We start from the raw sequence: 17,126 nt of genomic DNA, 5'->3' as shown, positions 1-17,126 counted from the left end.
CAGGTTGATTTCTCTAATTGCCTCTTGAATACCCCTTTTTTACAGTTATCTCACAGGCACCCCCCCATTATGCAAAATTAAATGCATCATGCTGTCCCCAAACATCACCCCCTGCTTTAATATTCATATCTTTGTTAATAGTGCTCTCTCGGCCCAAGACAGAAAACCAGTACTGGTGTTTTTAATCTTTTCCCATCACGTCACTCTGATCTGCAGGTGATTTGTCCTATTCATCTTTTAGATCTCCTGCCAATTCCCCAGACCCACTACTTTTTTGTTTGTTTGTTATTTAGACCATTATTATTCCTCACTGGCCTGATGATACTAGTTTTCTATCTTGTCTTCTCCATTCGCATCTGTCTTGCTCCCAATGCATAGTCTTATTCATAAAAGCTTCTGAGGGAAGTCTTAAGTGCAAATATGTTTATTTTGCACTTCAGCTTATAGGTCTCTATAATTCTCAGAATTAATGTATTTTGTTGTTGCTGTTCTGGATCATTCTAGCAGTGTGTCCCTCATCCTACTCCTGCAGCTGTTGTCCCACATCCCTCTTTCATTCAGTTATTTTGAAAAACATCCACCTCCTCATTGGCCTTCTTAAAAACAAATCAAAACAAAACAAACAAACACAAACAAAACCCGTGTCCTTCACGGGGTATTCGCTGAATCAGCCACCTAGCCTTCCTACAACCTCTGCACTTGCCTTAATACCTTGGGTGCCACCCGGGTGCCTGGGCGGCTCAGTCGGTTAAGCCTCCAACTACAGCTGAGGTCCTGATTGCAGGGTTCATGGGCCCAAGCCCTGTGTTGGGCTCTGTGCTGGCAGCTCAGAGCCTGGAGCCTGCTTTGGATTCTGTGTCTCCCCGTCTCTCTCGCCTGCCCCACTGTGCTCTGTCTCTCAAAATAAATATTAAAAAAAAAAAAAAAACCTTGTGTGCACCTGCTCCGGGTGCTCTTGAGTGACCCCCAGACCCTCCTCCGACTCCACATTTATTTATCTTCACAGGCAAGTTGGCTGTTGCTAGAGTCTATGAGTCTGTGATGCAAAAGCAAAATTTGATCTAGGATTCTTTGATTTATCTCTCTGTCTTCTCTATTAGATTTAGAGCAACTTGAGAAGAATTTTCACAATTTATTTGATTTTAATTCCAAGAGCTAGTCAAGGATTATTAATATACGTTTTTTTGAGTGATTGAATACAGTGCTGGAATTAGACCTGCCCCTCTCTAGGATTTCATTTATTACAGTAAAAGCACCCAAACCATTTTAATCTGTCATGTATTCCTTTGTGCCTTCTGTAATTGCCTGGCTATTTTAGTGTTACAGGAGGACTGTGAGCTCTTATCACTGAAAAACCGTACTAGGTCATCAAGCTATTCTATTGCTATCTGTGAATTTCCAACTTGTCCGTATCATTAGTATCTATTGTCTTCATAGAATGCCTTATGGAGAGTTCTTGGTCTTTCATGTCTCAGCTTAACATACTTCTTTAGAGCTAGTATTACTCATAGCCTTATGTAAAGTAGTCACCTAGTTAATCTCTATGGCCTCCTCAGTTTTAATTATTTAAAGAGCACTAAACAACCCTGACAGATTATTATTTATTCAGGTTTACTGTGTGTTACCTCCACTAGGATGTTAAAAGCCCTATTTGGATGACCCTGTAGCTCTGAAGAGTCTGCTAACTATAAAAATATATTGCCCCACTGCCCCACTACTTATTTTTGTAAATAAGGTTTTATCTTTATTTATCTATTTTTATTTAAGTATAGGTGACACACAATATTAGTTTCAGGTGTACCACCTAGTAATTTGACAAGTTTATACATTGTTATGTTCACCTCTAGTGTAGCTACAATCTCTTCCCATACATCACTGTTCTAATTTCATTGACTGTATTCATTATGCTGTAATTGTTTTATTCCAGTGACTTATTCATTCCATAATTGGTAGTTTGTAGCTCCCACTGCCCTTCACCCAATTGTCCCAGTTCCCCCTCCCTCCCTTCTGGCAACCATCAGTTTGTTCTCCATATTTATAAGTCTGATTATGTTTTCTGTTTATTCATTTGTTTTATTTTAGGTACTATTTTTGAGTGAAATCATAGGGTATTTGTCCTTCTCAGTCTGACTTAATTTATTTAGCATAATATCCTGTAGGTCCATCCATGTTCTCTCCAGTGGCAAGATTGCATCCTTCTTTTTGGCTGCATAATACTTCATTATATACACATACGTGTGTGTGTACCACATCTTTTTTTTTTAATCTATTTGTCTATTGATAGACACATAGGTTACTTCCATATCTTGGCAACTGTAAATAATGCTGCAATAAACATAGAAGTGCACGTATCTTTTTGAGTTTGTGTTGTTATTTTTTAAGGTAAATACCCAAAAGTGGAATTACTGGATGATACAGTATTTCTATTTTTAATTTTTTGAGAGATATGCATATTGTTTTCTGTAGTCCCTATACCAATTTACATTCCTATCAAGAGTGTACAATGCTTCTTTTTTCTACACATCTTCTCCAACACTTGTTATTTCTTGTCTTTTTTAATTTTAGCCATGTATATAAAGTTTTATTGAAAGATAGTCACAACCATTTGTTAATGTGTTGCCTCTGATTGCTTTTTCCTACAGTTTGAATGTGAGTTGTTGTGACAGAGACCATGTGGGTCATAGACCTAAAAATTTTTTTCTATCTGGTCCTTCAGGAAGAAAATTTGCCAACTTTTGCCTAAGAACTTCGCTTAGTGCCTGGCTCAGCATAGGAGTTCAATAAAAGTTTGTTAGATGAGTATATGATAGAAATTAGATGACTAAGAAATGAAGCTAACAATTTGGTAAATACTTAATAGAAATCTTCTTAGAAATATTTGTTGATTTAAAGGGCTTCCTAAAAACTGGGCTACCGTGTGATACTAGGCTCTTCAAATCATCTATGTTAAAACCACTTGATCTATTTATTAGAAAGCTTGAAGTGAAGCCAAAAAGAGGATCACAATGTTGGGCTCCTCCATTTCAAATGATGATACCACTCAGCTATCACTTAGGGTTGAAGAGAGGAAAAGGAATCATTGGATCATTTGTACTTGCTTAGAATGTAGCATAATGAAGATTGAACTGAAAATGTTTTATCCTTCACTGAAAATAACCTAACACATGAGAATCACAAGTATTTGTTTATTGTTTCATTTATTTATAACTATTTTTGAATATCTAAAGATGTTCGTCATTATTGTTCCCTGAATGTCTATTATGCATTAAATATAGCATCATTTTCAGTTTTCTAACAACCCTAGATACCCTAGGTATTGTTTTCTCAAGACTCTATGTGCAAAACTAGAATCTTACACAATTGTATACCTTGCCTCATGTTGTATAAATGTTCATTAAACACAAAATGGTCACATCCCATTGGGACCCCTGTATTCTAGGTATTGGAGGAAAAATAAATAAAGTACTGTGTACCCTAGTAACTTACAATAGGAGGCATAGAAATAAACAAGGATAGTGAAATGTGGGAAGCATGTCATAGAGCTCCATAGAAAAAGCTGTAGGAGTGTGGGGAGATACATATTCTGGTAATGAGAAGGAGATGGGGTGGAAAAATGAAAGAAGAGAAGGTGATGCTTTCTGTGCTGAGAGAGAAGGAAGAAGGTTGACTAGTGACCCTGGTAGATAAAGTGCCAAGAGAGAAGACAGTATGTGCAATAACATGGGAGGTAGGCATCGGCATCGTTTCCTCTGAGAAAGACACAACTTACAGCTTTCATTATAGCTTGGGCTTATGGCACATAAAAAATGACAGAGGAAGTTGGGAGATTGGGAAGACCACCATATAAGACCAGCTTTTATAGAAAATAACTGAAAACTTTTATTTTGGAGAGCATTTGCCAAATAGAACACTCTGGCCACAGTGGGAAGAATGGGAGAAATTAAGCTGAAATTGGAAGCAGGGAGAATATTTGAAGGTTATTGCTAAAGACCTAAGTGGGTATGGCCATAGAGTAAGCAAAGATAAGTACCTAAGAGCTAGCACCAAGAAGACCTGGTCATTTACCATCTTTGATTACTTTTACCAGATCAAAATCCCCTAAGCCATTTCTAATAGTTTAGGTGCACATTATTTGTTTTGACTAGCCATTTGTTTTATAACTACATCAGAATAATTTGAGCTTCTTCCCCAATTTGACTTTGATAAACTTAACTCTTGTGAGATATTAACTATAAATGAAAATTTAATACACATGACTTATTAAGATAGAGAAATAATTATTTCCTTATTATTAAATTGTTTGCTGAGCAACACAGTAGCCAGGGTTGATAAGTATACATTTCATGTGTCAGTAACCATATCAAGTACATTAAAATGTAAACCAGTCATGCTCAGTACATTGTAAGCATCCTGAAAGCTGCAGTGCTATCTTTTATAGATGTCTACTTGTGTAAGTAACAAAATCTGTACTATATACATATGTATATAGACAATTCTCTATTCATGTGTAACTAGAGATACAAGGTGTTCCTTAACCTCATGTCTTAGATTTCATTTACAACTCTGTTAAGTAACAATGTAGTTCAGTGTCATAGATTTGTCTTATTTTCACTGTGAAGCAGTGTGTGGTGTTGAAACCAAGGGATTGCTCTTCTCCATTATAGCCAGCTACTACCACATACCATGTTTCAGTGCATCTGATCTTTGCACCTTAAAATCACCAGGCAGCTCTTTGTTCTTAAACTGGTTGACTCAACCCCTGAGGGACCAGGCAGCGTGTGCCTCATTGACAGTATCACCCTATTCCCTGGGAGCCTTGTTATCCTTCTTCTTCAACCGTATCTTGTTATCTTAGCTCCGATACTTTTTGATCATTCTTAGTGAATTCAGCAGTCCAGATTTACATGGCAGACACTAAATTCTGTATGCAGTTAGTCTCAGAGCAGAGGCCGGGAATTCCCATGTCTCATTTGGTCTATAATTCTCAGCCAGAGTTTCCTCTCAGCTTTAACAGAACTGTGTGTGCCTAACTCCGTACACAAGTGTGCATGTTTTGGCCCTGATGCATATATTAGGCTCCTATTTCATACCAGAATTCTAGTGTGTCTGTGCTATAGCCAGAGGTGCTTTCACCAGTGTGGTTTGATTTCAGGACCACTGGGAATAATATCCCACTGGAAAAATTATCTCCTCATCAAGATTACATGGTGCATGAAGTGATATGATTAAATTTATTTATTTTTTCTCAGTTTGCATTCTCTCAAGATAATGGCAATAGTTTTGGAAAAGTTAAAACACTGTTTTCTTCATGAGACTTTACAGCAGGAAAGTGAAGTAGTGTCTTTGGCTATTAATTTGGGGTTGAGGTGAGAGAAGATGTTCCTTCAGAAAAGGGGAGAATACCAGGTTTAATTCCTCATCTAGCATTTTGCAGCTTGATCAGAATTGTTCTATCAAGATATTTCTTAAAAAGTCTTTTGCATGGTGGATAGTAAGAGCTAAATAAGATAATGATACGGGGCGGTAATATTTATTATGCACTTAGTAAGTGACAAACAGTGTTTTAAGTACATATCCTCTTCAGTGCAGCTCCGAGGGGCAGATGGTCTGATTATCCCCATTGAACGTGTGAGGAAGATGAGGTTTGCCAGTGGGTGAAACACTTTCCCAAGGTCCAGAGGTTTCCTCAAGACATGAGGCTATGAGTGGGAAGGCAGCAAGAATAGCCTTTGCTTTCACTCCATACATTTTGCATACTCTATTCATAAACGGCAATTATTCAAAGGAGACGGTGCCACCAGGAACATAATCTATTATATGCATGAAAAAAAGAAAAACCTCAGTGTGAGGTCTTATACATTTGGTCTTAATTGCATTTTAAGTCTCACATGGCTTCCAACTCCACTTGAATGGTCTCGGTTCATTTTTATTTTTTGTAAAATCCCCATATTTTATTTGACTTTAAAAGGTTTAAATAAAAAATGTTTACAGTATTTTTAGCTATTTTCTTTTGTTCATAATTTAACAGGCCCCGTGCCTCCTGAAATATAACACTAATATATAGACACAAATGTTTAGCTTTTTTTTTTTACAATTTAAATTAAAAATAGTTAATTTGTGATAAAAAATACCTTTGAAATAGTATCAATGGGACCAATTGGATTGTCTTCTTCAGGTAATGACTTTGAAGTTTCTGGTTTCTATTTACAAATTAGTGCAATGTTTTTGAATTTAAAATTATCATATTTCAACCAAAAGATTCTAATGAGGAGTATCTTATATGAGAGCTTCTAAATAAATTGAGTGTGGCTTTATTATGAAATAAATTGAATTACAGTCTAATTGCTGTCTGTATATAAAAGAAATGTTACTGTTCAAGTAAAAGAAAATAACTGATAAGACTAAAATAATATGCTGAGGTCTAAAAGAAAGCTTTCATCGATGCAAAACAGCTAAAGGCCATATGTACCATACAAGGTGTGTGTGTGTGTGTGTGTGTGTGTGTGTGTGTGTGTGTGTGTGTATTTTGATGGCGGGGGGAGAGGGAGAGAGCAAGCACAAGCAGGAAGGGGCAGGGAGAGGGAGACACAGAATCCCAAGCCGGCCAGCTGTCAGCACAGACCCCAATGCAGAGCTCCAACCCACACGCACCCTGTGAGGTCATGACCTAAACCAAATTCAGACTGAGCCATCCAAGCGCCCCACACCATACGAGGTTTTAAACAGATAAGGAGATGATTGTAATCCTAGCCAGTTTTGACTGATAGCCTTTTACTCATAAACTTATTTGACAATCACAATAATCCTGCAGATTATCTAAGGATTCTAAGGATCCTTACTGCATGTGTGTGTGTGTGTGTGTGTGTGTGTGTGTGTGTGTGTGTGATGAAAACAGTGAAAGGGGTTAAATGATTAGTTTTAGGTTACATGTTGTTCCAGTGATACAGGCTCTGGGCTTCCAAAACTACTGATGGTTTATTTGGTTTTGACAATATAAGAAACAGAAAAAACTTAAAATGCTTGAAGGATGAAACAAAGTTTTACCTTGTTTTCTCTACTGAGGGTATTTCTTCAGCAGAATCCCTAGGTGCCTCCAAGAAAAATCTTACACGTAATTACCATTTTATTGAAAGTGACATTAAAATCCTTCAATTAATAAACATGACATTAGACCCTAGTGTCTTCCATTTCCCTTGCACTGTTCTTATTTTCTCTGATGATAACGTGAATTCTTCTGAGCTTCTAAGCACTCCACAATTTACGGATTACACTAAGCCAGAACAGCTGGGTTTTGGGCATTAGCCAGGTGCTCAATCTATGGGAAATTAAAGGGAGAAGGACCAAGGCCAGAAATCTCAGTAATAGGGGGGTTAGAGAACTGGAAAGGACAAGAGCCTTTTAATATTTGTACCGAATACGATTTTGGAATAAGGCCTGTCTCTTCCTCGGGGTCTATGTGTGCCTTAGAGCCTTCTGTGCACCCGCTCACTGCGGGAGGTGGATTCTGGTGCCCGAGACGCGATTAGAGGAGGAGATTTGGTCTTCCAATCTCCCCGTACCTTATTAATCTTTCATTTACACTGGGATTAGATGAGATTCCATTAGCCAAATCCACTGAAAAGATTCATTCATTTTAATATTTATGCACACTTTCTAGTCCTTAAAGTAGATTCTTTTTGTATGTGTACTTAATTGGATCAGTGGGTTTCTTAACATTTTTCTTTTTAGAGATGAAGTTGATGAGTAAAATTAGTGACATCTGGCTCAGCTCAACTGTTAAATATAACTTGTAATAACTACCTTAGGTACTACAGGATAAAATGAACACTTGTTACAAAGATACAATGAGTTTAGAATCACATAGTACGTGTTGATCATTAAGAGAAAAACAAAGCAGAACTGTAATTGTCTGTGAATGTCCAAACACACAGGGTGAGAAAGGATGATATTTAATGGCACTAAAAGGTAGCTTTAAAATCCTCACTTCTTAAGATTTAAGAATCATAGGTTAGAATTTCTGAGACTAATATGAAAACATGCCCAACCTAAAGGGTATCAAAATGTAGCCCAAAATATTAAACTAATATCATGAAATACTATTTTTAGATGGCATTAACTCTCAGCTTGGAAGAAATTTTGTTTTGGCTCTCTGTTGACACCGTTCATTGTGAATATTGCTTTTTATATGTATATGGCCTGTGTTGTGTTTATGGTTGTACTTGAGCAAGATTTCTAAATCTGGGTGTTGGTGACCTTTCAGGCTGGGTAATTCATGGCTGTGGGAGTTTTCTTGTGCGTCGTAAGATGTTTAGAGCATCCCTGGCCTCTCCCCAATGCCTGCTGGTACCCTCTCACACTCACACGTCACAACAATCAGAATGTCTCTAGGCATTGCTGAACATTCCTTGGGGAGGAGTATTGCTCTGGGTTGAGGAATACTGCTACAAAGGCATAGCTTTTTTTTACCCCCACATTTGAAATTCTAGATAATCAGAGCTCCACATAGAATGAAAGCTTAAAAATCATTTGCTCAGAAACCCTACAAATTTTAGAATCTAACACAGTGGAGTGCTGTCCCTACAGCTCTCACTGTGTTTTTTGTCAAATTGAATACCTTTTCTAAGTTTTTTTTTTTGTCATTTAAAAAGGAAAATAATACCAATCTCTAACTCTAGGTGTCATTCTAAATGTTAAATGATATAGTGCATAGACAGTGGTTACCACCTGCTGTCACTCCGTCACGGCTTAATAAATACTTCTCACCTGGCAGTGGTTTAAATAAAAATGCCAATCTTCTCTAAATGCCAGGCTATAGTAGACTAGTATTATTAAACGGAAATAGTATATTAAACATTTTGGCCAATTCTCTAGTTTTACTTATTTCACTGAAGCATATAAGCATTGTTAAACGAAAGTAATTTTAGTATCCGATTTGTTTCATTGCTGTAACGTCTACAGGTCTTATCAAAGACTTGTCAGATCTTGTGTTTTATGAAATACATTTTTGATACAGACATGGGAATTATTTTATATTTGAATAAATCATAACTATTATGTTGTTTCTTTATTTTGATAGCTTCTCTGTACTTCATTTGGAAGATGTGGTTGGCATTTATGGGCATTGTAAATAGTCTTAAGATTTTTCCAGTAGTCACATAGTGCCTTTCAAAGCACAGTGAGACCTTGAACCCTGAGTAAGTCAAGAAAATGTACTCAAATTTAAAATACCGCAACAGCGCAACACTTAGTGGGTTGAAATTGGCAGAGGAAAATGGCATTGAGAACGTGTCAATGATTCTGCCATTCATGTCATAAATAGGATATAGCTTTACGTCGTGTATCTTGGAAGAATTAGCAGGAAATGTAAGGTACTTCTTTTGTACTGTTACAAATTAGATTTTTCTTTGTTCCCTCAAGAAGCCAGATTGAACAATAGAATATTCTGAAAGAGAGAATTGCTGAACACCAAGGCCATGTTTTGAAAACTAAGTATAAGAACAACAGAGATGTGTATGCTTGGCGCTCTGATTCAATTAACAGGAAATATCTGTTTTACCATCCAGAACAGAGGTCCCAGAGTCAAGGCCTGCTTTTCCAGCATTCACTGCTTCTGACAGGCTTAGCCTTACACATTATAAAAGACGCATTTTTTGTAAAACCTAATGTCCTAACAAAGATAAAAATCTTTATTTCTTAAAAGTGGACTTGAGATGAAGACTAATTTTATTCTTCAAGCAGCCGTAAGACTCTTAGTTAAGTTCTTTAGTAATTGCTGCTAGATTCAAGGCTAGCTAGATAACCCTTGACTAGTTAATCTCCTGCAGGGGAAAAAATAAGCCATTCATGTACTTCTGATCTCTCTTCAAGCAAGAAATGAAAAGTTTTTATGAATGTGAAATATTACTATGGGGTACAGTAAGTTGAAGGTGAATATGGCATTTAATTTTAATATATTTAAATAATATAATACATATACAATATATAATGGAAATGAAATATACAATTTTGAATATTATTAAACTTTTTATAGAAAATTAGGGTTCTTATCTAGAAGAATGAAGTTGTGTTTGGCTAAGAAATATTTGGAGTTCTTTTAAAAAGATAATTTGTTCTGGAATTCTTATACGAAACATCTTTTTGGCTACCGAATGATGCCTGTATTTCTGCAATTAAGTAAAAGTCTTTGCATTTTTATTTCTTGCTCTGGATGTTCAAATAAAGATTGTGACCTACAAAAAATAATTGCTTTTAAATGTCTTTGTAATATGCACTCACACATAGAAACTGAAAGTCTGTTGAAATTAATGAGTCAGAATGCCATACTTTTTGAGTAGTGAGTCTTGCTGAGAATGAACAATATGGTTTCATATTCTTATTAAACAGTATTATTTGCTGAAAATAATTTTCTAAAGAATTGGGACTCATTTTTTATTCATCATGTAAGGTTCAGATTTTGGTACTATGAAACCAAAAATCTAATAAGTTGTGGAGCGCACTAGGCTTTTGACCCAGTTGTAGTCAGAAGAATTACTTAAAAACGTATTCCTAAATAACGTCTACTTATAAATTTAAGTAAGAGAAAGAGGAAAAAAATGTGTATGTAATTATAATAGAAGTAGCAAGGGGAAGGTAATAGATTCAGGAGATGACGGAACCTTGTTAGTGTGGCCAGTGTCCTGCCTTAGCGTCATTATTCTATGATCTGCAGATTACCCAGTTATTTCAGTATTGTTTATTCTGAACTATGCTAATCGTGTAGAAATGGAGACATGTTAAACACCTTATAATTCTGGAGAAAACCATTGAATTTTACAAGGTTAAGCAGATAAATAGGAAAACAAAATAAAGTATGTGTCTTAGTCAAGTGTAATACATGCTGTGAATCAGAACAAGTACAGCCAAATAACCAAGAGAGATTGAAAATAGCACTTTTTTGTTTGCTTTGATGTTTTACATTTTTAACTTCTTCAATACAGTTAAAAAAGTGACTTCCTAGTGCAGCAGTTGATTTACTTTGGAGTTTTGGTGTTTTGAGGAATTTGAACAGTATAATAGAATGAGTGTCTCTCTGATATTTTCTGATTAAAAACTAGAGATCCATACTTTCTCGACGGTTTAAATCCACTGAAGTAGAACTCTTGGATTAAAGACCATGTGGATTTTGATAAACAGCTGTGTACAAACTCTTATCTAAAGAGGTTGCGCTAACTTTGCAATCTCATGACAGATTCTTTGAAGTTTGATTATGGACCTTCAAGTAAAGATAATGAGTAACAGAATAATAATTGCAGTCAAACATCTTTATTAATATATAAGGACAATGGAACTGTCTGTCTCCTTAATATGGGATTAAGCCTTGCTCCTGAGACTGGTGTACAGCACCATTTCTTTGACTTGAATGAAATTAAAAGTCAGTTCAAATGCCTATGAACAGAGTCTTTATGTACTTGGCTTATTTGCACATGCACAAGTTTTGAGGAAAACATTTAGAAATCTGTCTCAGTGATGTCTTATCTGAAAAAGAATTTTCAGATACATCAACAGCAAATCTTAAAACCTATCAGCATAATAAGAATATTTCAGACCTTGACTTCTCCCCAAAGTACGTAAGTAAAAGTATAATTCACAATCAGCATATCAAAGCCTGATACTTAGCAGTTGTTGTCAAAAGAAACTAAGAAAAAAATTAGCAGCCTTAAAAACAAACAAAACTTTTTAAAAAATAATAATTAGATATCAGTTGCCTAATGTGAATGAAAGAGTCAAGGAAATTGAAGGGATAAGTTAGAATAGATTGACCATTATTGAAGTGTATCTGGATCATAAATAAACATGATTGTTTGTTCAGTAGAACAGTACTGTAAAACTCATGAATGTTTAAAGAAAAGTTCAATGTTCCTCTTTTTCTGTGCTGTTTTATATATAACTATAAATATTCATGAACAGTGAGTATTCGTTCAGGTTATCTATGTGAATATAAATTTTTATATAACAGGCCACTTAATGTTCATTGGATCATGCTTTTGAATATGAATTCACCAGCATCTCCCATGCAATATGGAGCTGACGCAGCTCATGAATATTCACACACACACAACTGATCTCTCTGCAAGTAATCACATCCATAAAGATGGAAATCTCGTTAGTTCCCAATAATGAGAAATGCATTTAGGATGCTGGTCCCAGAACAATTTCACAATACCCTTGTTTTCATTTTTTTTTTGGTAAATTATAAAGTTAAAATATAAACACATACGCTGTGCATCTTTCTAAATAGATGCTCTTTTTTCTTTTATCTTTACAAAATATCGGGCATGATTTAACCATGACTGCATTTCCTTCATTTATTTGCTGTGATCACAGAAAAGAATAGGAGTTAGGCATGCTCTCCAGTCCTTATTCCAAACTCATTTCCATTGTTGAGGCTTGGACTTAGATTCTCAAGCCCACAATGGCCCAATCTCCTGATCTTCGAGGCCGTGGTACATATTTTACACATAAAGGGGTGGAAAAAAGATGTGAGATGATCTCTGTCATCTTTATGTGTAAAGGGAAAGTAATATTCAAAGCTAATTAAATGTTTAATATGTTAGACATGAGATACTATGATTATGGAGGTCCATAATTATAAATTATATGCTAAATCTCACATAATTACTTCTCTTTCATTATATAAATAGCATATGTTTTTAATACCTATTTAAAATCAGTCAGTAGTTATAAGTTAGAATCCACATTGATGGCCTGGCCCTTATTAGCACCATCCTCTAATATTTAATTGAAGGAACCAGGAAAAAAAAGAACTCTTGTTCATAAAGGTTATAGTAAAGCATCAGGTACTCTAATTCTAACATTGATACATTGTTAAGCCCCTGAATGAATGTTTTTCTTTATCAGAATGTATACATTTGCTGCTTTGTATAAATACAGTTAATAAACTATGCTGAATGACAAACATCTACGTTTTTCAATTTTGTTAAGAGAACAAATTATGTTAGCATATTACAGAGATTGATCAAGAGTTAAAGAGAGGGTGGCCATCAAACTGTGCCCACACGTGCTGTGTAGATTTCTTGAGCGCTGCTTCAAGGGCAGGAAAGCCTGCGCCCCTTCTCTTCCACCAGAGCTGCTCTGGCCTGTTTTATCCATCCTCGTGGTTCTCGACAGGGAGCAGTTCTGTTTGTATTCTGTTCTGGCAATATCTGGAAGCTTGTTGCTTATCAAAACTGGGGGGTAGGGGGCTGATAACGATTATCTATTGGGTAGAGGTCGTAGGTGCTGCTAAGCATCTGACAAAGCACAAAATAGCTCCCCCAACAAAGAATGACCAAGCCCCAAATGTCAGTATGTCCTCCATCATACAAAAATTTGTTTCAACAAATAATTGCATGTCTAAACTCATTGATAGCCCCTGGATTAGAGTCTTTGTAGAGGTAAAGTGATGAAAATGTGTAACATTATTTTGCAAATAAATGGAGATAGATTCAACGATTATAAATTTGAATTTTTCTTTTTTGTTGTTTCTTTTTTTTGTTTCTCTTAGCAACAATTGTGTTAAATGAACTCAACTGGACAAGTGCCTTAGATGAAGTTTTCAAAAAAAATCGAGAAGAAGATCCTTCATTGTTGTGGCAGGTGTTCGGCAGTGCCACAGGCCTGGCCCGATACTATCCCGGTAAGTGCTCAGTGACTCAGTAGGTATCAAATAAAACTGTAAGTACCAGACCTAATATTTCTTGAGAACACTCTGGTACCTTTTCCGGTACTGGAAGAAAAGGATTTCTCCCCACTTCTATAAGGAAAGAGTATTCTTCCTCACATGGCTCTGTGTCTACCCAAACCACCCTAAACCAAACACCTCAGGACCAGCTGAGGCTGTTGGCACCTGGAATCGGCCCAGATCGCCGTGACCCTGTGATCAGGGTTCGTGTACCTGGAACCAAATGTTATCATGATCCTATAATAGTTTTGACAGCCCATCACTGAGCATGGGCAAAGTGAGAATTACATCAGAGAATGGAATAGAATTTTTAGAAACTAATGCAATATTTCTTTCAAGATTCAGGTCCGTGTTTTGTTTTGTGTTTTATTTGTTGTTTGAGAGAGGGTGTGTGTGCACGAGCAGAGAGAGGGGCAGAGAGAGGGGGAGACAGAGGATCCAAAGCAGGCTCTGTGCTGACAGGCTGACAGCATCAAGCCCGATGCGGGGCTCGAACTCCCGAACCACAAGATCTTGACTTGAGCCAAAGCCAGACACTCTAATCACTGAGCCACCCAGGGGTCCCTCAGATTTGTTTTTATATGAGAAGTGTTGTTGCTTTGCCTTAATGAGTGAGTGTGGATTTGTTAAAATGAGTATGACAGGAAATGAAATGAAATTTCAAAGAAAATAGAACTACTAAAAATGTCAAGTTGGATTAATTTTGAGGGTATCTTAGTGATATGTATTCAATGAAGATCAATATATTTTACACATTAAATGATAAACTTTTTAAATATACTTTATTCTTATAAAGGATGGTAAGGAGAAATAAATCTGTAACAAAAAAGAAAAGTTCATGACTAGCATAGATCTTGAGCACCTATTGAAAAGACTTTAAATGAAATGTCTGTTGGTGTTTTTAATTTCACCTTTTGGACCAAGCTGACAAGCACAAATTCATTTTCTCTCTCAAAGTCATGGCTTGTTATGGAATACATACTAGGTAATTTGGCTTCAAACCATCTCAGTATATAGAAGAATTCTTCTTGAGACTTGAGTTTTCTAAATATCTTTAACAAATAGAATTATTCACAATAAAAAGTTAAACCAGTGAAAAAGAGCAAAATAGAAATTAGCTGATCTCTAGCTTTGTATGACAATAATAATAAAAGTATGTGGGCATTCTCAGACTAGTGTTCAAATTACATAGTGAACATAACTTCTTCATTAATGAAAATGGCAGATGGTAGGGTCAGTGACAGTTATTTCTTTGGTAGAAACCCGATGGGCAGGGAAAGGCCTACTTTTTTTCAAAGTTGAAAAAAATCACGTTAATAAAATGATGTTAATATATATTTAGTATTACCACATAGGTTGTTATAGTAGGATTGCCTACTTACAGAAATGCTGTTCACTGTATAACCCTTCTAAACACTCTTGAGTTAACTACTCATACATTAAGTATCATTCATCAGGAGATTGGAAATTTTAGTATATAAGATCAATTAAAATAGCACTACTTATAAGCATACTAAACCTGATATAATACCATAAAGTTGGGTCAGATCTTAACAAAACATTTTAAGTGTTATTTTGAAATATAGTAATTAAACCCCTGATGACCTTCTCAGTAATATATACAAATAAAAATACACGAATCAATAACTTATAGCATTATGTAGCTTTTAAGCTTTTTAGCTATTAAGACTTTTAAGATGTATTGCCTCATTATAAAATTCCATATATGTGCAAGTGAGAGAAGATTGGGAAAAGAGAGAAAATGAGCATAATAATGGAAAACCAAGAGCCCAGTACCAGAGGAAAATTGATGATACTGAGAAGAAAAAAAAAGAGACCAAGTTTCTAAGAGAAATCAGAAATGGATAACAAAGGGGAGAGAGAACCTAGGATCCAGAGGAGGAATAGAGAAAGAGAGGTTGTGTTATGAACACTTTTCACAGGTGGCTCTTTTTACAGTAGCAGCTAATCATTAACCCTACTAATTATCTTCTACATTCTTTTGTTTTATTATTGTTTTTGTTTAAGCTTTTTTTTAATATTTATTTTTGAGAGAGAGAGACAGGGGCTGATAAGGAAGCTTCACAAATAAGGGGTCCACATTCCTGTTTTATTTTATTTTATTTTACTTTATTTTACTTTACATTTTTTGTTCCTACACTTCCCTTTTATTTATTTTTATTCTTTTTTTAAGTTTATTGTCAAGTTGGTTTTCATACAACACCCAGTGCTCTTCCCCACAAGTGCCTTCCTCCATTACCACTACCTCTTCCCCCCCTCCCCCTCCCCCTTCAACCCTCAGTTCATTTTCAGTATTCAACAGTCTCTCGAGTTTTGTGTCCCTCTCTCTTCCCCAACTCTCTTTCCCTGTTCCCCTCCCCCTGGTCCTCCATTAGGTTTCTCCTGTTTTCCTGTTAGACCTATAAGTGCAAACATATAGTGTCTGCCCTTCTCCGCCTGACTTATTTCACTTAGCATGACACCCTCAAGGTCCATCCACTTTCCTACAAATGGCCAGATTTCATTCTTTCTCATTGCCAGGTAATACTCCATTGTGTGTGTGTGTGTGTGTGTGTGTGTATACATATATATATATATATACCACATCTTGATCCATTCATCAGTTGTAGGACATTTAGGCTCTTTCCATGATTTGGCTATTGTTGAAAGCTCTTCTCTGAACATTGGGGTACATGTGCCCCTATGCATCAGCACTTCTGTATCCCTTGAGTAAATCCCTAGCAGTGCTATTGCTGGGTCATAGGGGAGTTCTGTTGATAGTTTTTTGAGGAACCTCCACACTGTTTTCCAGAGCGGCTACACCAGTTTACATTCCCACCAACAGTGTAGGAGGGTGCCCGTCTCTCCACACCCTTGCCAGCATCTACGGTCTTTGGATTTGTTCATTTTAGCCACTCTGACTGGCGTGAGGTGGTATCTCAGTGTGGTTTTGATTTGTGTTTCCCTGATGATGAGTGATGTCGAGCATCGTTGCATGTGCCTGTAGGCCATCTGGATGTCCTCTTTGGAGAAGTGTCTGTTCATGTCTCCTGCCCATTTCTTCACTGGATTATTCATTTTTCAAATGTAGAGTTTGGTGAATTCCTTGTAGATTTTGGATACTAGCTCGTTATCAGATATGTCGTTTGCAACTATCTTTTCCCATTCCGTAGGTTGCCTATTAGTTTTCTTGATTGTTTCCTTTGCAGTGCAGAAGCCTTTAATCTTGATGAAGTCCACATTTCTATTTTAATTCTGTCATCTGAATATGGCCTCAGCCTCAGGCCCACCAGTGTTACTTGTGCTCTTTTTTAAGGGACAAAGAATGGTATCTTCCACCTCCCCCCTCCCCTGCTTTTTAAAAAAATGTTTATTTATTTGTTTGTTTTATTTATTTAATTTTTTA

The 17,126-nt window shown here is 36.2% G+C and overlaps 1 protein-coding gene across 1 annotated transcript in view; it reads left to right on the top strand.

Annotated features, from left to right (window-relative positions):
- CACNA2D1 (calcium voltage-gated channel auxiliary subunit alpha2delta 1) overlaps nt 1-17,126 on the top strand; it is a 446,724-nt gene that overhangs the window by 306,880 nt on the left and 122,718 nt on the right. Inside the window, exon 8 of the mRNA XM_029928178.1 lies at nt 13,544-13,675. Coding sequence (XP_029784038.1) covers nt 13,544-13,675 — 132 coding nt within the window. The remainder of the gene's footprint in view (nt 1-13,543; nt 13,676-17,126) is intronic.

This window comes from Suricata suricatta, chromosome 2, assembly GCF_006229205.1.
Source record: "Suricata suricatta isolate VVHF042 chromosome 2, meerkat_22Aug2017_6uvM2_HiC, whole genome shotgun sequence".
Lineage (NCBI taxonomy): Eukaryota > Metazoa > Chordata > Mammalia > Carnivora > Herpestidae > Suricata > Suricata suricatta.
Note: the sequence above shows the minus strand (reverse complement) of the source record. Positions and strands in the feature narration are given on the sequence as shown.